This window comes from Aplysia californica, unplaced genomic scaffold (genome assembly GCF_000002075.1).
Source record: "Aplysia californica isolate F4 #8 unplaced genomic scaffold, AplCal3.0 scaffold00044, whole genome shotgun sequence".
In the NCBI taxonomy this organism is placed as follows: domain Eukaryota; kingdom Metazoa; phylum Mollusca; class Gastropoda; order Aplysiida; family Aplysiidae; genus Aplysia; species Aplysia californica.
In genome coordinates, this window is record NW_004797314.1 from 1,408,932 (window position 1) to 1,430,722 (window position 21,791).

General features: G+C 38.2%; 1 protein-coding gene across 3 annotated transcripts; it reads left to right on the forward strand.

The window, feature by feature from the left end:
* The first annotated feature begins 119 nt into the window (after positions 1 to 119).
* On the forward strand, positions 120 to 19,637 carry LOC101860956 (gamma-tubulin complex component 4). 3 transcript variants are annotated; one of them, XM_035968193.1, is made up of 17 exons: positions 120 to 210; positions 554 to 1,048; positions 5,319 to 5,457; positions 7,190 to 7,344; positions 7,742 to 7,798; positions 8,128 to 8,207; positions 9,119 to 9,299; positions 10,191 to 10,368; positions 11,072 to 11,199; positions 12,102 to 12,258; positions 13,069 to 13,173; positions 13,522 to 13,636; positions 13,998 to 14,175; positions 15,134 to 15,268; positions 15,912 to 16,028; positions 16,717 to 16,856; positions 17,288 to 19,637. In XM_035968193.1, the coding sequence occupies exons 2-17, from the start codon at positions 974 to 976 to the stop codon at positions 17,292 to 17,294; spliced, it is 1,947 nt and encodes a 648-aa protein (XP_035824086.1). In that variant the 5' UTR covers positions 120 to 210; positions 554 to 973; the 3' UTR covers positions 17,295 to 19,637. The 3 variants fall into 3 exon arrangements, with proteins under 3 accessions (XP_035824086.1, XP_035824087.1, XP_005092380.1); XM_035968194.1 differs by having other exon boundaries at positions 137 to 210; positions 551 to 1,048; XM_005092323.3 differs by lacking the exon at positions 120 to 210 and having other exon boundaries at positions 368 to 1,048.
* Positions 19,638 to 21,791: the final 2,154 nt, after the last annotated feature.

Sequence of the window (21,791 nt, forward strand, 5' to 3'; positions counted from 1 at the left end):
GATCAGCATTTTCATACAAGAAAGCCAGTTTGGCATTGTACATTTTCTTCTCCTCCTTCCGCAAAATCTGCCGAAAAGGGAGGTCTCGTTGGTAAAATATTCCATCTCGAGATTGAAATTGTAAAGTTTGTAACTAACTGCAGGCTGCTACTGCTACTACTAGGCCTACTGAAGTCATGTCCGCACCTGGCGGCAATTTTGCAATACAAAGTGACCGAATCTGTACACATCTGTTCAAGATTATTTTTTAAATCTTGATGTTAAGTTACTCTGTTATATTAGATCTAGAATTAGATTCTAGACATCTATATCTAGATCTATTATATCTATATCTAGATCTAGAATCTAGAATCTAGATCTCTAGAATCTAGATCTAGATCTAGACTATCTAGATATCTCTAGATTCTAGACCTAGCCACTGTTGTTCAAGTTGTTGGCTAAAATTCTAGACTTTTTTTAGGACTAGATCTAGAATCTAGATTATCTTTCCTAGATATCTAGAGACGAGATGTAGATCTAGATTCTAGATCTAAGTGACTGACTCTGTTAGTAGGTAGGCTAACTTATTTCGAAGAAGGGGTACGACGACTGCTGTGCCCACTCCAGACGAAGAGACGGAATCAAGATTCTCAGATCACACTAACAGTTAGAAGAAGAGTCGATAGAACGTAAAATTCTGTCGTGTATTGCCAGTGAGAGATATAAAGACAGCTCACATTAACTTTTCTATCCTACTTCTGTTACCATCTGACTGCTAGCTGTTGAATCTAAAGAGAAATCAATTTTTAAAGCCTTGAATTTGATGATGAATGGCGGAAGAAATCCTGGCTGCATGGATGCATAGATCTAGTGTTTGGCTTCGGACTGCATTCGCTTATCACTTGATTGACTTTTTTGGAACCTGAAACATATGTACTTTGGCTTGCTGGCAACACAGCTGACCGACCATCGCCATCACTATTGACACTATACAATGCTGCACGAACTCCTTTTAGCTTTGAAGGGCCACCATGGTGGTGTTTTCAAACACTCGGATGTTGGGATCCAGGTGACTAAAATTTATGATTTTGGGAGAACTTCTGTAATGAGCGACCACTATGAGACAGAGTAGAGGGGTAGGGGTGGGTAGAGTTCTTTATTGTGTTTGTTGAGGTGGTCGCTCATTACGGAAGTCCTTCCTAAATTTTTATCATAAAAATTCAACTTTGAATTATTTTACACAACAAAAACTTATAACATTGTGTTATTATCGGATGATCTTCCCATGCCCTGGACCATTGCGGGGGATGACGTCGTCCGAAACAAGTTTAAATTGTTTTAATTTTAATAGCTGTTTTTAAAACATTTTATTCTCCTGAATCTGTCGTCATATATATATTTTAAACTTTTACTTTTAAAAGACATTTGAATTTGTAAATAATCTTAGTGGGTGTCTTGAAGGAAGAGCACGGTGTTTAAGTAGTGCTAGACTGGCAGGCTGGCTGTAGACGGGCCCTTGATACAGCTGGACTGACAGGCTAACCCCCCGTACTCGATGACAGCTAGGCTACTTAAGGACGGCTAGACTGGCAGGCTTGCCTTACTTAAAATGACAGGGTTAGACTGGCAGGGTAGTCATAAGAATCAAAAAGTAAATTACTCTCATTCAGTTTATGATATTTCATGAATTTTGTTGATTTTTCCCTAAAATTGTCTCAAATTCTGGGTTCATTTGTTTTACTGTTCATTGCTGGGTGCCCATTATTGAGGGATAGCTGACATATATATTTAATTGGGGTTATAATCCATCTATGTTATCTCTCACAGTTTCTTAGTTGAAGAAGAATGTTGAAAGTTATTTGGAATTAAATTTCATTCAAACTGATAAAGAAACAAATGAACTATGGTCATCTGAAAAAGCAGACATAAATGACGGATGGATATGTCTTCATCAATACCCAATGTGTTTAAATTTCTACTTGGGTTTTTTTTTTCTTAAAATTAAAAGTTTCATCCGTCCATATTTTGATTTTTATGGTGTATAATTCTATGGAACTGTACTGATAAATATTTGATCAAGGAAAGCAGATTCTTAGAGAAACAAAGGGCTTACAGTTTTGTAGTCATTTGTCATAATTTTAATGACACCAGAGCTTCATATAGAGAAACGAGTGGGGCCAAAATAGGTTTCGGACAATAGGGCCTATCTAAGTATGGCTAGACTGGCAAGCTAGCCGTACTTAGTACGGCTAACCACTTCACTCAGGCCCTATTAAATTATTTTTTTTTTTTTTTAAATTAATAATATTATAATAATAATGGATTGCATTTATATAGCGATCCACTTCTAATGCAATGCTCTATGCGCTTTTAAACATGATACATATTATGGATTTACAAAAATCAATTTTAAAGGCACGTATAGTATTACATACACGCGTGCACACACATATTCATGCACGCACGCACCACACACCCATACACACATACATACACACATACGTACATATGCACACAAACTCACAACGATCCACAGCATGGATGGATTCTGTCTAATTGAAATATGATGAAAATAGAAATGCTTTTAGTTTCTTCTTAAAAGTTTCGAGATTTTCTGCTTCTCTAATAGTTTTTGGAAGCCTCTTCCAAACAAGTGGGGCAAAATATGAAAAAGAGCGTTGGCCATAAGATTTGTAATTTATTTTAGGTTTAACAAGGGTTGTTTTGTCTCTTGATGATCTGAGCGTTCTAGGTGGTAACATAGGGTACATTAAAAACTGTTTTAAAAATGTAGTAAGGTGATAAATCATGTAAGCACTTGTTAGCAAGTTAAACAGATTTTATATGATACACTCTTTTACCGGGAGCCAGTGTAGTTCTTTTAAAATAGGAGTCACATGTCTTAGTAATTATTTTGGCAGCAATATTTTGTGCTCTTTGTAGTTGTTGTAACTGTTCAACAGGTACACCAGCAAGTAAGAAATTGCAATAATATCAAACCTTGACAATATTTATTTAGTGATGCTATTTAAGTTTTGGTGACATCAACAGATAAATATTTTCTTCAGTTGGAGACATAGATTTTTACAGAGATTGGTTGGATACATGGGATTTCATTGACATATATATCTTGATCTAGCACCACACCGTAAATTATTTATTTTAGTTTGGGCTGATATTTCATGGCATTGATGTTTATTCTGATATTGTCAATTTCATTGCATGCGCTGCTACGAATAAATAATATTTTGGTCTTATCCTCATTTAATTTTAATTTATTCTTGAGCATCCATTTTCTAATACAGTAGTCTCCGCCTAAGATCCCACCGCTTACAATCCCGGTTCGCTTAAGATCCCACTGTTTTAAGAAAACAGAGTTTTTACTATACAAAAGTCACCCCTAAGATCCCGCTTTGATTCACTCTGAAGGTGTACATTCGGCTAAGATCCCGCATTTCAGATCATAATTTGCGTAAAAAACCCCGGGCGGGACAGCCGATCAACCAAGAGTGAAAATTTGAGATCAATAAACTGTCCGTCGCGTCAAAGATCAGCCACTATCGTGAATGTGATCACATACACGTTGTAAAACTCGATGAAGCGATACAATGTTTGCGCCAGACGGGATCACACAGAGGTTTGAACTGACCGACACGTTTGTTTTCCCCGAACATCGCACTCACACCTGAGCTCTCCCCCTAAACTTACACATCACTCGCTGGGTGGGTAGGGCCTACACGTTCGCTCCAGGCGGGATCACATTGAACTGTGAACTCTTCCCTGACCATTGCAGAAGTTGTTTCTACTCCCGAATTTGCGAGACAGACTGAATTTTAATTGGTGTATTCACAACGTAATGGTGTGTAACGACAAAGGCGGTTGGGGGAGATGGAAAGCTATAAATTTTCGACAGGTAAGGGGGAGGGGAGGGGCAACTTGAGAAGCGTAGATCTTGAGCTTCATGATAGGATACTAAGTGAAAATGGCACGCCTCATCCCACTATGCGCTGTGATAGGTCATCAAGGTTAACCACTCTTTGCTCGCCATACGTCATAAACCCACCAAGCGGTCACGTCAGTTCATTTTAGAGTGGAGGGAGACCATTTTACCGATTGTGAGCCTTAACATGGGTCACCATAGATTCTTCCCTGGGTTCGTCGGTTAAGATCCCGGTTCGCCTAAGATCCCGCTTTTCTTTGCTCCCGAGCACCAGGATCTTAGGCGGAGACTACTGTATATCATTGATACATCTGGTGATTCTATCTCTATGAGATTGTGTACATATTATAGGCCTTCTGTGAAGGACATGGGTACTGAAAGCACTGAATGTGAATGGGATCAAACTCAAAAGTTTTCATTGCGTGCTCAAGTTCAAAGTGTTTTGATAATTAAGTATCTATCTATCTCTAGATTTGGGATGAGAATTTTGAGTTTCTTGTCTACTTTACTTGCTGTATTAAAAAGCAAGATTAGATCTTAAGTAGAGTATATTTATAATATTATATAAGTAGTTTCTTGTATAGTGTTAACTCAGACGTCTGTGACTGTGTATACAAGGCCTACATGTTTTCACAGGGGGCTCTCGTGACCTAGAGGTTAGGGTGTTCGCCTCTCATTCAAAGATCCCGGGTTCGAATCCGGGTAGCGACGGAAAAACTTTCTTCTCTAAAATTGTTTCCTTTCACCTCCTTTCCTGCTCTCTAACAATATTTTGTCGTCTGCTTTCGTCTCCACTTTCTGCTCCCACCCATTTATCTCCTTTGCCCGCTCCTCTGCCCTCCTGACTCTTTCTGCAGCCTTTCTACTGTTTCTCCTTGGCTTCTTACTGCTGTCTTTCAGCCACACCCCTGGTCTTCTGGTAGGAAAGATCTACACCTAGCCTTCTAGGACAAGGGCAAAAAGTCTTGGAGATCCCGGGTGCAAGTTGTTCACGTTTAAGATCCCTTAGTGGTCTAAAATCAATAAGAGTAGGCTTCGGCCGCCACCCGGGCAAAATATCAAAATTACCTACCAACCGAAAATGTTTAATGTGCCCCGCAGGCTCATAGATTATGTATGACCTTATGCAGTTGCGAGCGCCGTAAAACACTTACAAAGAAGAAAAAAGATTTGTTCGCATTATAATGCAATCTGGCACCAGGCAGGAAACTTTTTTTTATTTTAAGCTGTGAAATTTATCTCTCCTGGATTCTTCCATCGGTTGGAATACTAAAAATTTTCCGTCAAACGTTTTATACTTTGAGGGGAATGTTAAAGAAGTATGACAAAGAAACCCTTTTACTTAACTCTATTTTTATTCCTATGACAAACATATAAAATTTACGAATGTTCTTTCCAGGTGGTTCCAAATTTACCCTTCATTCATGCCTCAGAAGTGACTTCACTTAATCAACTTTGCAAGTTGGGCACTTACTACAGAGACTTCACAGAGTTCATTCAGCACTACAGCAGTGGCCTGCTTGCAGGGCAATATCCAGGTGCGGAATGGAAAATGGCTATTTTTGGCTTTCCGATTTTTTTTCCTCTAGATTACTATTTTCTGAATGTTCACCTTGATAGCAGTTACATTTACTCTTGTGATAGTGATAGACTTGACTTTGTAAGCAAATTAAAATAACTCTTTTCTTATTTGATAAGTCATCATCATCAATGCATTTCACCCCTGGTAGGGTATAGGCCACATATAAATTCCTTCCATTTATCTCTGTCCTGAGCCATCCTTCCAAGCTCGTTCAAAGTGAGCTTCATCTCTCTCATGTTCCTTTCCACGCATCTCCTCCATGTTTCCGGTGGCCTACCCCTGCCTCGTGCTCCTTGTGGGTTCCACTGCAGTGACTGTCTTGTGATGTTTCCGCTGGGCTTTCTTAAGGTGTGTCCCATCCATCGCCACTTTCTTAGTCCTATTTCTACTTCTATATCCTTTTGTCCTGTCCTTTCCGTTCCCACAGCTCTTCATTTCTTATTTTATCCTGCCACTTAATTCTTAGAATACACCTCATACATCTGTTGATGAAAGTCTAGGCTTTATTCAGTACTGTCTTCGTTGTCTTCCAAGTTTCGCAGCCGTAGAGGAGCACAGACTTGAGGTTGGAGTTAAAGAGTCGAATCTTGGTGTGCAGTGAGATGTTGCTTGCTTTCCAGACTTTTGATAATTGATTGTTTGATAAGTAGTGGGGCAATATTATTTATTGGAATTTAAGTAGTGAAATCTGGGAATTTTCTGTAGTGTGATCTTTATTTTGATACTTCGCCTAACACAGTTGAAATTTGATGAGAAAATTAATGTTTGCTGACCAGTAACGTACTATGTGACTTTTTTATAAAATCTCTAGAGAACTTTTTTTTTTCAGGAATGTTCCTTTTCAAATGTACTGGCTCAGTTAGAGTTCTAATTGGGCTCTGTTTTTTGTTTCAATAAGCATTTCACAGCATTTGCTACACAATTAGGTCTTTCATTTAAGTGCCGATGATAAGAGTAGGCGTTACAAGAGAGTAACAAACACACATAAAAAAAGAAGAGCAGATAAGGACTATAGATATTTGATAGTCCAAGAATGCCACTGGTTTATCATTAAAATTTATAAAGGATCATGTTATGACAGAAAATGCCATGCCTATCACATCATTTCTACTTCAATTATTATAGTCCTTCTTGTGTAGCTAGTGGATACTTTGAGCATTTGTGTATTCTTTTTCACACACCACATGTTTTTTTGTTTTCTTATTAGATAAAGTGACATTCCAAGCTGGCAGCCTGTGCAAAATTTTAAAATGATTCTGAGTACAGAGGAAGAAAATAACCTGAAAAATTCTAAAACAAGTATTTTCATTCCCGAAGACGCTTTGTTGCTTATGATATCTACACCATAGCACCCAATCTCCTGCAACAAAAGTCTACTTGAGGTCTTCCTTCTTTTAAGATAAGTTAAAATTCATCTGCTTGCTTGACTTCATGGCTACTCCCATGTTGATCCCCACAGAAAGTGGTGACTCTGGTATATGTGTAGTAGGTCTAGTAAGTGCTGAAAGGAGACATCTGCGTGACCTTTGACCTCTACTGCCAACATCCCTCCAAATCTGGTTGGGGACCCAGAGACCAAAAATCCAAGTTCCTTCTTCTTTTATGATTTATTTTCAGCCTTAGCCGAAAACAGGTTTTTTTCCAAAATGGTGGTTGTAAAAGTAACACTATTTTTGGGAATGTTCCAGATTCGGATGACCTGTATGGCCTGTACATGAAATGCTTGTGTCAGGGTTTGGACAATGTACTCCAGGACTACAGAGATGTCTTGCTGGAGGTGGAGCAGGATGTCCTCAAAGATTCTCACCTACCAGTGTCATTCATTGCCAGTAAACTCAATGAGGTTGATATTCTCTTTGTTTTTTGCCTGTATTCCCGATTATTTATGACAGACTGTACAGATTTGACATTTTTAGCACATTATGGGGACCAGTCATTGTTTCTTTTCGTATTTTCTCTACCCTTTATTTGTAGTAGGCATCCAAGAAAATCTTTTTGAAAAAGGTTAGTTCAAATGTAGCCAATTGATTACAGTGTAAGTTATTCTATCTATAGATCTGAAAATACTTCATTCGAAGCTATTCAGTGTTTTTAGTTGTATTTGTAGTTTATGACAAATCTACACAGTACAATAATGGCCAAATATCTTTATGTCAAGTAATGTTATCAAACAGCTTTCACATGTTGCTTTTTCAGTATGGTGGTTTCACTTGTGTCATTTTCATCTCTCTACTTCTCAGTTTCAGTTGTTGTTCCCAGCCTTGGCTGCCACAATCGATCAAGTGGTCTCTCATAAAGTGAGTGTATACGTAAGGACCCTGATATTATTGATCAGTACATAAGCCTGCATGTAGTGGGAAGCAGATTTATACTATTGTATGCTCTTGTCTAAGGTGTGTCTGGTATATTTTTAAATGCTTGTCACCTGGGGTCATTTGATACCTGTTTTGTAGCTTCTTTGCATCTCAGCATGTGCTGACTATCAAGTAATGTGCTGAGAAAAAGTAGACATGCTAATACCTAAGCCAATATCCTATCACTTTACAAATGTAAAACACAAGGGTGTGTGAAAAATGGAGATGCGTTTTCTTTTTTAAAATCATACCATTTTCTGCTCTGTCCTCAGGCCCATGGCTGTTACATGCTAGATATTCTATACAAGAACTCGATCCTGGGTGTTCCTGTTGTGAAAGCTGCCTTAGACAGGTGGGTCTTTTAGCGGTGTTTTTATGTTCAATCTACATACTTACCTTATTTCTTAGTTAATGCATCACACCTTATGACTTTCTTTCAATTCGACGGTTCAGTTCAAGAAACCTGTATGCCACATTCGTCTAAGATCGACTTTTTTGCTTTCCTGTGGCCGCAGATCTTTCTCCGTCACATATCTTTTTTATTGCAAGGATCAGACTGTAAATAAGTTATTTACAGTCCAAACCTCACACTAACTTTTTAAACCCTGAGTTTTTTCCACCGTTTCCCGAAGTTTTTTCTATTGTCGCCTAAACATGGTGCACTATGTCTCATTATAACTCCAAAAGCTTGCCTCTAACTTCTAAATGGCGGAAATAAAGGCTTAATCGTTACTAAAAAACTTGGATTGGGAATAGTTAGGAAAAACAAGAAGAAACTAGCACTAAATAAAACGAAACAGTTGTCACTAGTATTGGACGCTCCCAGCGTCCGATGGGGAACAGGGTTATTACCGCTGGATGCTCTCAGCGTCCAGTGGGGTTAAAGCTGAAAAATTGTGACAAAGAAAGATATGCGGCCACGGAACAGCAAAATAGTCGATTCGAGAAAAGTCTGGCAAACAGGTTTCTTGAACTGAATTGTCGAATTATTGTCCAAATAGCAGAGCTTTTATTTGTGGATGGTTTGCAGTGCTCTTATATGGTTTGCTCCTTCATTCCTATCGAACATCTTTCATTCTTTTCTCTCCAGCTCCTTTTTGTGTTTGTGACTCGACTTTTGTAACACCTCTAATCTTTGGCACTTATATGACCTAAATGTGTTTCAAGTGCCGTAAAACGCTTACTAAAATAAAATTAGAAAATTTATTGCAACTTCTAGCCTAAGGTATGACAGTATGACATAATCTCTTTATTTACTACCAGAATTCTCTATGTCTGCCATGGGTTGTTGTTCAAACAACTTTCTGCCTGGATGCTCCATGGAATTACTTCAGATCCCTACAATGAATTTTTCATCCGAAGAATGGATGGACATGTCAGAAAAACCGAAGAAGAGGAAGAGGAAGATTTGGGTATCCTGGGTCTTACAGGAAGACAGCTTCAGGTTTGTAAAACTGCCTACCAAAAATTAATATGTGTGATAAGACAAGATAAAATTATGACCTAGACAAATCTTAGTGATACTATATTTGGATTCTGCAAATAGTTATTTGTGTAATTTCTGCCTTCTCTTGTGTTAAAGAAAATTCACCTTCTTTCTATTTGTCTTAAATTCAAACTGATTTTTTTTTCCCAGTCTTTCAAAATCATCACTAGTTTCCTTTTTTCGTTTTATTTTCTTAAAATCTCTAATTAACCCCATAGTTGCCAAGGGGTGTGCGTTCCTACTGTCAGCACTGATTTTCAGCTAAGCTCGTGAACCAGGACAGCAGTCTCACGTCTCAAGTGTTAGTGGACTAGTGGGTTAGATCTCAAAATTCCCCATCTTACTCATTATTTTGAAAAACTTGCGAACCAAAGTCAAAAAGGAAAATTTTTTGCCTTTTTAAGTCATTTTGGTGTCTATGTGGTCATCCACAATACTAGAGCCGTGTTTATAGATCATTTGCAAGCATTGCAGGAAAGAAATAAAAATGGTACCAATATCTACCTTTTTTTATTTCAAATTCGAATCCATGCTGTGTTTTTGGTTAAATCTCCGTACAGAAAAACTAGAGCCAGTTGACTTGCATGATGTACATGTAACATACAGGCTACCAGGAGCAGCAAATTTTTCCAGCTTTCAACTTTCGTGACATCCATGATACAGCTCAAAGCTAAAAATTACACATTTTTATAACATACCAGATATGTCATAAGGTTTTCATGTTTGCCACTTTTTGCTGTTATTGAATGTGGTTTTTTAGATCATTCCCATTTGATATCCATATGATAATTTGTAATAAAAATGAACCATTGAAAAATTATTTTTTTTCACTCTTCTCTATTACAACAGAAAATCCACCTGAGTGACGACGGTGAAGAGATACCCACTGAAACAAGCCAGTTTGGTATTGCAGCTGATCTCTTGCCCTCATACATCCAGCCCCGTGTGGCCAACAAGATTCTCTTTGTTGGAGAGTCAGTGCAGATGTTTGAGCGAGACAAGCATCAGATGAAGCATCAGCACCAAGGTTTCTACTTGTGCCATTCTCTTCTTGTGACTAATAACAGAACCTATATCATTCTCACAATTTTTACACGTGGTTGCCTCTCTTTTGTTTCTTCTTTTATCCCTTTATTTGAATGTCCTTCACTTTTTGTAACTGATTGGTCCGTGAATAGGGTGAATATATTCAGTTAGGACCGTGTTCACTGTCTTGCACAAGCCAACTGTTATTGAGGTTCTTTTTGTTACTATTACTGACCCCAGATTAATGACATTTTTTTGGTTGTATTTATCCATTTTAAATTATCAAATTTCCAGCCTTTAAAATGTCTTTAACATTCATAAGGTGTGCCCGCAGAACACTAAATGTTGCCAGCACCTTCCCCAGTGCCCTGTGCCTCCACTACAATTATCATTTTACTGAACCATGTGTTTTGACATGAGTGGCAAGCATGCATGTAATGTGCCTGTAGATCTATGTGCATTTCTGCTTCCCCTTCCCTCCCCCTATTCTCAATAGGATAGTCTGTAGATGTTGAAGCTATTGTAATGTAAGTAGCAATCACGATGTTCTGTCCCTTGGCAAAGCTTAGTTCTTCAAGACAGTTGGGAAATTCTCAATGTAATTTGTGTGTTCTTGTTATCTACATTCAGTACAATTTGCACTGGTTACTCTTACTGCATTTAAATAAGTGTTTTCCATTGCGACTTCTCTTTTCTGATAATAGGAGGAACCATCATGAGTACACGAGAGGAAGAATTCGCTGCAGATCTTCTTGACTTGTCAAGGCAACCAGGTTTCAACAGCATAGGTTTTGAGGCGGTCATAAATAAAATAAGGGCTCATGCTGCTGAGGTACGTCTTTTCTAGTCAGTATATATTGTTTATGAGAATGCAGACTCCTTTCTGTAGTTGACATACATGGCATATGTAGATATCTCTCAAATGTTCGGGAACTACATTTTCTCAGTTTCATCTACTGTTAATTGTTCATCTTCATCTATGATGGCTTTGGTCCAGTAGCCGCCCAATACCCAATGGGCTCCTTTTTGGGATTATCCATCTTTTTTCGGGTTGTTTTTTTTATAACAATGCATCTTTTATCGACTAAGGGCTCTAGTGGCCGAATGGTTAGTGAGTTCAGACTCTCAAATAATGTCAGTGACATGTGGTTTAGATGGGTGGTCATTGTGGTGCGTCCTTTAGCAACACTCAATAACTTTAGCTGAAAAAATTAGGATGCCGCACAGTAGTGACTGTCAATGGTGTGTTTGTAAAATTTGTCTGCATTGGTGTAAATTGTATTTGATATTCTTTGTATATGTGTATTTATGCGTGTGTCATTGTAACCCAGATTTCCCTCACGTGAGGTTGAATTTGAAATTTCCAAGTGAGCCTCTGTGACATTGTGTTGAAAGGCTTTTTGAAATATCTGCTGTCACGTTAGAATGTATTTGCAAGCATCCAGGTATGTCAGAAGTAAATGACTGCACTTGTTCACCAAAAGCCCTGAATTGCACAGGCATTGGTAGAAAATTTTTGTCTTGTCTGGAGCATAAACTGTCAGACTTTGGAACAAAATGTGTTCTTAAAAGTTAGAAAGCTTATTAGGATGCTTCTTAAAATAAGTCAAAATTTATTAGTGTGGCTAAGTCCAGTTATGTTATAATGTTTTTGAAGTCTCTCTCTCTTTCATTTAATTGTAAGTCTCATTCAGTTTCACACAACTTCTCATTTTTTTAAATCTTTCCCCACAGTATCTGTGGATGTTGGTGGTGGAGGAATCAGATCTGACTGGTGAAATCCGAATAATGAAGGATTACTTCCTGCTGGGACGTGGAGAGCTGTATCTGGCTTTCATAGATCAAGCTCAACACCTGCTGAGAACACCTGTGGCCTCAACTACAGAGCATGGTGAGTGGGGCTCTTGTCTACTTTCATTCCCATTTTACAGAGATGAGAGATTTGAAGGGGTCCCTCATAAAATATTGCCAAATAGTGAAAGTGGTGACTATTTTTACTTGAATTTTGGTTTTGACGTCCACGAAAGTATTACAGAGTGAGCTGCTATTACACTGACTCAAGGTTTGAATTTAAAAGTAACCTGGTCTTTGTTTAATAAGGTTGCAAACTGCATTTCAGGAAAATACAGGTTTTTGATCTAGTGGAATCTACTGTTGTCAAAATCATGTCCTGAGAAAATGACAATTCGAAAACCACTAACTACACATCTCTTTCTCCTCTTCTCATAACCCTACCAGAGCTCAGGGAGTATTTGACTGTGAGATCTTATTCTCATAGTGCAGTTGGTTTTTGCAAACATGGTCATTTTATCTACATAGAGTCTCGAATCATCCCTTGCCTGACAATCAGCCACATGCCATTTCCGAAGGTACTCTTAATTAAGTATTTTAGAGTAAAAATGTATTTTGAATTTTGCCCAGATGTTGACCCAAAGGGCCTAGTCTTTTCAATTTTAGAACCACCAAGGGATCTTTAACATGGGAACTTCCATACAGAACCACCACAATTTCTTCATTCTCATTTGAGAAAACTGTGTTCTTGATCCAACCTACCCTTGGATCAGAGAGTAGAATATCATGAGGAAAAAAAAACATGCTGGCAGTGATTGAATTGGGGATCTTCAAGTTGATGGACGAATACAATACTTAACCCCCCTCTTCATAGAGTTTTACGATCTCCTGTTCTTTTTGTTGTCTTCAGATGTGAACCATGCCTTTCAACATGCAGCTCGCAATGTTCTCATCGACAATGATGCCCTACTGCAACGCTTTCACCTGACTGTTCCTGCTCCTGCAAAAGGAAAAAGTAAGTTTCTATTCTCTTCTTTGCTCTAGGATCAAAGCATGTGAAAGATTTAAATATATACTTTCCTGAAAAAAATGTCTTAAGTTTTGTGATGGAAATTTAAGTTTGCTGGGCTTTCCTGGAGTGCTTTTTTGTAGCAGGGGTGGGGTAGTTTGTTTTTTTATTTTCTTGTAGTTTTCAGGATGCTTTCTTTCTGTTAAATGGAATAAAAGAGTTTTTCCAGTCCTTTCCAATGGGTGTGATTATATGTCTGGATGTTCTTCGTACTAGTTGTTTTTAATAGTTTGGGGTTGTCTCTGTCATGTTTCTCAAGTCAAGTGAACATGTCATTTTCTATTTTATCTGCAGAGAAAGACCCAAACACTGCCCAAAGTGATGTAGAAACTGGCTGGAGTGTCCTTGGGCTGTCTTACACAGTCCAGTGGCCTCTTCATATTTTTTTTACACCATCCATCCTGCAAAAGTAAGCTCAATTCATGTGTTTTCTCTGTGTGCTGTACATTTCGTATTTAAATTGGAAAGTGCATATGTATAGAGGTGGTCAGAGTGGGTTCGTTACCTCCCTACTCTCTCAAGTGAGTTTTGTCTCAGCAACCTTATTTGATTAAATGAAGATGAAATTTTACCGTAGCTCTGAAACACATTTAAAAAACAAAATATATTTTTTTGTAGATTCACTAAACGGCTGACATAAATCACAAAGGGTTATGACTGTCAATACTGTTTTTTGGACAATGTTTGATGAACATTTTAGAAAGAGTTTTACAGTGCTTTTTATGTTCAATTTTTATCTACTCATGTTTATTTTTGTATCACTCCATTAGGTATGACAAGATCTTCCGCTTCTTATTAGCTGTTCGACGCACCCAGCTGGATTTGCAACATTGTTGGAGTCTGCAGATGTGCAACAAAAAGGTTTTTGTCTCCCCTGCTGCAAGCACCACCTGGCAGCTTCGCACACATATGGCATTTCTGGTTGACAATCTGCAGTACTATTTACAGGTGTGTTTCTTGTGTGTAGTTGTTGTTAGTTCAGCTACCCTTAACTCTTTATCTCCAAGGGGGGTAAACCCACCACGCCAGGGCCCTGTTTTGGTGCTAAATCTAAAAATGCCAAAAATGTCATTAAATGGGTCATTAAATCGAAACCAGCAAACCTATTTTGATAGTTCTTCATGTAATGAATGAACTTCTGGTATAAGAGACCTGTTTTCGGCAATTGCCGAAAAGTAATTTGATGTCGAAGTCGTCGTAAAGGAATGTGCCCGAGCCGCAGCTCACTAGCACAGTGGGGAGCAGCTTGCCGGAGATAAAGAGTTAATCTCATGTCCTGTGGTCCAATGGCATATGTTGTCTTTTGTAGTACATTAAATTGCATGCCTTTTTGTTGGAATATATTTAGTGCCCCTGTTAGTGCTGGAATAATGTAAAGATTTTAAAAGTGTTCATTATTACCTGTTTTGTCTATAATTAGAATTTTGCACAATAAGAGAAAAGGTAATGAAGAGGACGTGATGAAAATTATTTTTGTGAACATTGTGACCTGGTGTTTATTGTGCTTATTATTGAGCCATTCAGGGGTGTAGGATTGGAGAGTAACAGCTGTCAGGGTTTGTCTTTTTTTTTTTTTAATTAGTAAATTATTGTCCCCTCTAAAGTCACATTGCGTCTATTTGTTTCTCTTATTATGAGGAGAAGGGCAGCAACTTTTCACTCCAAGTTCTCAAATCTACTGCTATTGTGATACAGAAGTTCACCCTAAAACTACACGCAGAAAAAAATTATTGTGGTTTAGTGGAAGTATGAGTCAAGTTGAAGACATTTTATGTCTTGAGTTTCGTTTTGTCATTGCCTTTTCCCAGCATGTTTCCTGTGCAAGCCAGAAATGGAGGGTATAGCCAAGTGACTGCTTATATCAGTGTTGTGTTTAGAATTAATTTTATTATTGGACCTGTTTCAGGTGGATGTTATTGAATCTCAGTACCAGATATTAATGGACAAAATAGACTCTACCAAGGACTTTGAAGCGGCTAAATTGGCCCATGAGCAGTTCCTGTCATCCTTACTGGCCCAGAGTTTTGTACACATGAGAACGGTATGTGAAAACTCTGCTCTAATGAAGTTTTTCCTTTTACTCAGTGGAAGTATTGCAAGACTGGAATGATTCAAACTGGTTCTTTCTTTATAGCTAGTAGTGATACATTTTATTATCTTGTCTCAGTACAGCTGATGACTTTTATGCTGAGGCCAACAAAAATTGGAATAGTTTTTATTTATGTTCTTTCTGTTCTCCTGTCTTTTGTTTTGCCATAGTAGTGTTGCCTCACAGTTAACATCATGAGCTCTTATCAGCCTGAATTAATTTCATTGTTTTTCCTGAACGGCGAGAATTACATTTTTCCTGTCATTCTGAACTCACAGGGTTTTTGTTTCACTGACAATTTGAGATCTAGATCTACTTCGTTCACCATGCCTAAAAATTAACCATTGGCAACATTGGAGAAATGGATAGTGAGATTGAATGCTGAAAAAGCAGGTGCTCTAGTGTGGGTGGCTCCTTCTTTCCCATCAAACATCTATCGTTCTTATCTCACCTCCTACTTTTTTTTGTGTTTGTTACTTTCTTGCAATATCTCTAATCTCCAATACTTATTTGACCTTATTGTGTTGCAAGTGCCGTCAAACCCTGACTAAATTTGAGTCTCATTTAAATTTGTTCTTCTCTCTACCCTCACCAGGTGTCATCATGCCTCTATGAAATTCTGGAGCAATGCTCTCTCTTTTGTCGCATACTGGTGTCCTCTGAAAGTTCTGGCTTTGAAAAGGATGAACAGCAAATACAGAATATCACATCGGTTGGTATTTGTGTGAAATATGTACCGTATGTCTATGCCGATGCCAAATTCCCTTTTCATGTTAAGATTATCATTATGAACTTATGACAAAGTTGTGTAGATTTTTAAAAATTATATTTGTTGAATCTTTTCAGTCACGTTTTGTTCATTTTATTCCCAAGTATATTGTACTATTGCATACTGATTAGTAGTGTGATTTACTCAACTCTGCCTAAGGCCCTGATTTGAAAATCACCCCCTCCCTGTAAGAGAAAGGGCATCACTCTGTGGGTGGTTGGCGAGTGCTGAGGTGTGGTTTACTGCTCTTGTAACACCACCGAATCTTCGGCGCTTATATAACTTAATTGTGTTGCAAGTTTCATAAAACGCTTACTAAAACAAGGCAAAAAGTTTTCTTCTTCTCTGATGTCAGCTTGCAGTTTACCATTGAGTGAATATAACAGAATAAAGTACTCGCAGTTTATTTATTCTGTGAAGATTGCTGAACCTGCTGTTGCTGCAACCAAAGACTTAGTTCAGAGTTTGGTACAAGGTTCAATTTTTCGGATCACTAACACTTTATCTGCATGCACATCAAAAGAGTCTTGCTGAACATGGAAAGGTTAACTAACTATGTAATGCTTGATATCAATCACTCTTTAAGTATCTTGTGAGATTGGTTACCGTCTTTCTCCTTCTGTTCCCTCAGAGCTTCAAGAGGTACTCAAGTCTTTTGTTCCAAATGTTATCCGGGGTCAGAAGTCAGAGTGCACGCCCCCATTTAGCACAGTTGCTACTTAGGCTGGATTTCAACAAATTTTTCACCTCAATGGGTGGTCAACTTGGCAGGTAAGTAGCGTAGAAAACAATGTTTGGGAGTGTGGCTTTCTTTCACATTTACAGTAATTTTGTTCGTTAACCTTTATAGTAAGACAAGCTTTTTCAAATATTTTATTATATAATTGTTTGACTTTGGAGTTTGTCCTCTTATGGTTTTGATAAATTTCATGAGGTATTCAAAATATTAATGTCCGTATCTGCTGATCATGTTTGTTGTAGGTACTTATGGCAAGGGGAATATAGCTTTATATGTCAATATGTATTGAAGGTTATAGTAATACATGTACTAGTACTTTAAAGCAAATGTCCTCTGCCATTTTTAATTCAATTTGAACATTGTACTCCTTTATATGTGCATTTGTTAAAGATGTTGTTTCCTCTTGTTCTGTATTTTTGCCACCAATATTTGACATGTATTTTCTTTTTTACTTCCCATTTAGCGCTTGATCGATTGTTGACCTGGAAATGTCATAGACTGGACATTGACCGAGCTTCAAGACTCTTTTTATCCGTGGATGTTCTTCCCCATTCAACATAATCAACATTCCATGTGCCTGAAATACAGAAACGTTTTGTTAAACATTGGGATTTTAATATGTTACTGTTAGAGAGGATTGGAGATTAGCATCAGCTTTCTTTTTTTAATGGTCCACAAATTGCCAGACTGAATAAATAAGTTTAATTTGTTTATACCAGTCACAGTAAAATCCTGATAACACGAATTTCACGGAGCCAGAGAATTTCTTCATGTTGAGCTAATTTTCTTTGTGGTAAGCAGAGTGCTAATGAAAAGGAAAAAGAAAAAAAAGAGGGGGAAACCCCCTTTCTTATTGTTTAGATCAAATGCTAAGCCATGTTTAACCTACTTTTAGTCATTCATAACACTTGCAGAGCTGCCAACCTTTGGAAATCAAAAAAGGGAAACCATATTTTCAACCTCAGGCAGATGCTTTTACCGAAAAGATTGAGGTTCAAGGGAGATTGTAGCTGTTTACTTTATGGTTTTCCTTGCTACTACTCAATTAAAGAATAAAAGCACTTAGCGAAATATGGAATTGATAAATCACAGCCTGGCCTACATATTAAATAGATAATCGAGAAAAGAAAAAAAAAAAAAAGCAACCCCCCCCCCCCCAAACCAAGGCTTTCCCATCAAATATTCATTCAAAGAGGAATGATCAAACGCTTCACCTCGTTTTGAATGTACATAGAGAGAAGGTCAAATTTGCAGAGGTAGAAGTTGACTAGCAAAGCCATTACCTTGGGTCACTTTAGCATATCTGTCATGAACTCTGGTAATATTTCAAAATCACTTACTCTATGTACAGTAGAACATGGATATAGGGGGACTTTTAGTTCCAGAAGAAAAATCCCGCTGTAGGCAAGTTCCCGCTATAGGAATGCAAAGGGAAATTACCGAAAATTACACACTACACGCTCTCCTCTTCTTTTACTTTTTTTTTTTTTTTGGGCCTAGCCTAGGGCTATGGCGTAGACGCTCAGAGTACGGTACACACGTCACTTCTTTTGGAGTGGCTTCTCTCCGCACCATCTCTCTCTGCCACCTGCCCCACTTCACTCATCACTGGACTGGCCAATCACAACGCTGCACCGCTGACTGCCTGTTTGGAGCCTACCTCCAACCCCTTCCCCCAGCTAGAGCTCGCTCGATCTCTCCAGCTGTATTCAAGTTCTGGACTTTCCTTGCCCCGTTAAATCCAAGCACAGTTAATTGAGTTTTTCATAGACAAGAAAGAGGTGATTCCGGTAAGGTCCCGCTGCAACGGGTTCCATTATAGTCATGTTCTACTGTATAACTATAAGTTACAAGTTTCTGTTCTCTCATAATTGGCTTCTGTGTCTGCAGTGAGGCATTTCTTTGTCGAACGCAGAAGACCCAAATTCAAGTCCAATATGGGGATAATTTTTATAGTGTTGCGGTCTCTCTGCAGGGACATTATATCCCTGGGACATTATATCCCTCTCAGCCCGAGTCGGTCCTGAAAGGCATGGTAGAAGCAGCTGGCCTCCTAAACATGTTGCATACTGTTTCTTTTGTCAAGTTACAAGTATAATATAATAATTATATTTAACTTAAAATAATTTATGTGATTCATTCATTTCTATTAAATGCTCTTTATGACTGAATTTTCAAAATGTTCAGGACTTCACAATTTATCATGGCAGATTATTGTATGTTAATTTCAAATGTTATTGTCTGTTGCAACACGTTACCAAAATTATTGATTGAGCAAAGAAAATTTCTGGGAAAGTGGCCTGTATTTTACAGTGAAAGAAAGCCTACTGTAATTTTTGTAAACCTAGGGGCAGAGCACATGAACAATTATTTAATTTGGCTTTTGGATTGTCTCAAGTTTGTGACACAGGGTCCAAAAGTAATTTGTTGTCTCATAAAAACCTTTTTAAATTTTAAAGAAAGACAAAGGAATCATTTTTGCACCCTTTCTTTTTATTCATATTTATCACAGAAGCTCTGACTCTTAGCAATTCTCTGGAAACAATCTTTTTTTTTTCTTTTTTGTTGGAATGTGGGAATTGAAGCCTGGTGTTAATGAATGGAGCAGCTTGCATACGAGTCTGTTGTTTACATACACCCAATTTTTGTTGGTGCTGATTTTGAAAAGTGTGGAGAGCATTAGCCATGTAGATACATTATAAAGTACACACCTCTGGCTTTTGTTCATGTACTTGCCAAAAAAAGCATTTGTTAATTATTATTCAAACATCTATCTGTGTCAAACAAGGAAATAAAATGTTTCTTCAAAATGATACATTTTTATTTTTATTTGCTTTAAAAATTATTCTGATGTTTTTTTTAAACTTTCTTTGGTTGATATGTTTGTTTCAAGTGCTTTTCTGTCTTGTGTCGGTTGGGCCTGACAGGCAGGGTTGAAGCAGCCCGCCTCCTAAATGATCTAAATAAATAGTGTTGACGGACGTTAAACTTCTACAATTAATGCTTTTATATATATTTTCATTTGCTCTGTTAACAGTTCTCTCAACTATGGTGCAAACAACTAGTGTTGGTATAATTTGTGAGTGTTTTTTACACCTTTCTACGAACATGTCCTGTTAGAGATGGACTTGGGCACAACTTGCTGGTCGCTATTTTTTATATAAAGCTGAGATTTATTTACCAGGACTTTAAAAAATCAACTTTGAGCTGAGTTGAGGGCTAGTCCGGAAGAGCCTCGTCTTAGGTCAGTCCAGATCATAAGGGCCACTGTGACATTTCCTCTCACTTGTTTCTATCTAAGTTTTCCACTTTACGGCTTTTCAGTTGATCTAAAAGTTAGGAGAGTTAAGTTATATTTTCATAAACCAGAACAACGCGGTGCTTTCTTGAGAAACGTACAAGATTTGTTCAAACTACGGAAAGGTACAAGTGTGAGCCATGAATCAGCTTCTGCTCTTAAGTTTCATTGGCGATAAAAAGTAGCCTATCATTGGTAAAAAGAAAAGCGTCACAGAGAGAGTGAGAGAGCCAGGTTTCGTGTCAAAAAGTAGGACTCTATCCGATAGCTGTAACCGGTTGGCCAAGTCCAACTGAGACCTGAGTCTGGTGGGTCTGGAACTGAAAATTGTGAACTATATGCCGGCTTCGAGTAAAGTTGGGAAGAGACTTATTTAATTCAATGGGCCCAGGGCGTAACAGGGCCGCCGACATTATGTCCATATAGTATTTTTGGGGGTGTTTCATGGCGCTCACAACTGCATAAGGTCATATGAGCGAGCGAGACACATGAAACATTTTCAGTAGATAGGAAATTTTGAGTTTTGCCCTTGTGGCGGCCGAAGCCTACTCTTATATTCGATTTTGGAACATCAAGGGATCTTACCATACGCAACCTGCCTTGCACACGGAACCTCCGAGATTTTTCTCCCTTGTCCGAGAAGGCAATGTAACTTTCCTACCATAATAAGATCAGGGGTGTGGATGAAAGACAGCAGTAAGAAGGAAACAAGCTGTAGCAGAAGAAAGGCTGCAGAAACAGGAGCCCAGAGAAGGAAGCAAAGGAGTTGAGGGGGTGGGGACAGAAAGTGGAGACAAAAGCAAACGACAGAACGATGCACGAGAGCAGGAAAAGATGTGAAAGGAGAAATTTTAGAGACAAAAAATGTTCCCTCGCTATCCGGATTCGGACCCAGGGCCTCTGGGCCACGAGAACCCCCGTCCCTGTTAAGTAGCCGAATCCTGTTATAACATTAAGATAATTGTTTGTTTGTTACGGTAAAGAGAAGCACGTCGACTCAGCAAAGGTCATTTAGTGCAAGTGAAAAGTTAGTCCGACAGACTGATACAGTGGGCCATGTAGTAGGACTGACGTGATGTCCCTGTTGTACTGTCCCCGTGCTTTTATACACCCCGCATAAATTAGCAAAATTTGATCATTTTTTGCATAATTTCTGATTATTTTCCTTTTTTATTCTTTGTTTAAATTAACAGAATCGCATAATTCTACATTTTTGGGCTCAGTTTGCATAATTTCATTCCATTTCCCCCCCCATAAAACCGCGGGGACAGCTGTTGTAGCCGAATCCTTTTACAGTACATTATAACCTTAACATTGAGATCACTGTTTGTTTGAGTATTAAAGAGAAGCACATCGACACAATAAAGGTCATTTAGTGCAAAGAGAGCGGGCCCAGGCTCGGGACCGACACGATGTCCCTGTTACTGTTATAGCCGAATCCTGTTTGAGAAGAAGGAGGTAATTGTTTGTTGAGTAAACACTAAACACCCAAGAGAAGCACATCGACAACATAACAGTTGTTTTGTCTAAGTCTAAGGAGGAAGTAATCCAGATAGAAACGACAGAGGGAAGGGAAAGAAGTAGGCTTACTTCCTCGTGTACATTATTATATAATAATAATACACACCTGTTTTCTTATCCGTCTGCTTTTGTTTGTTGGGTGGGGGGG

Bases quoted from the DNA above. Each gene is read 5' to 3' on its own strand.
- LOC101860956 (XM_035968193.1), top strand. From the start codon at position 974: ATGCTGCACGAACTCCTTTTAGCTTTGAAGGGCCACCATGGTGGTGTT. The intron at 5,458-7,189 runs GTGCGGAATGGA...GGAATGTTCCAG, and splicing joins GCTTGCAGGGCAATATCCAG to ATTCGGATGACCTGTATGGC. The intron at 16,029-16,716 runs GTTGGTATTTGT...CTGTTCCCTCAG, and splicing joins AAATACAGAATATCACATCG to AGCTTCAAGAGGTACTCAAG.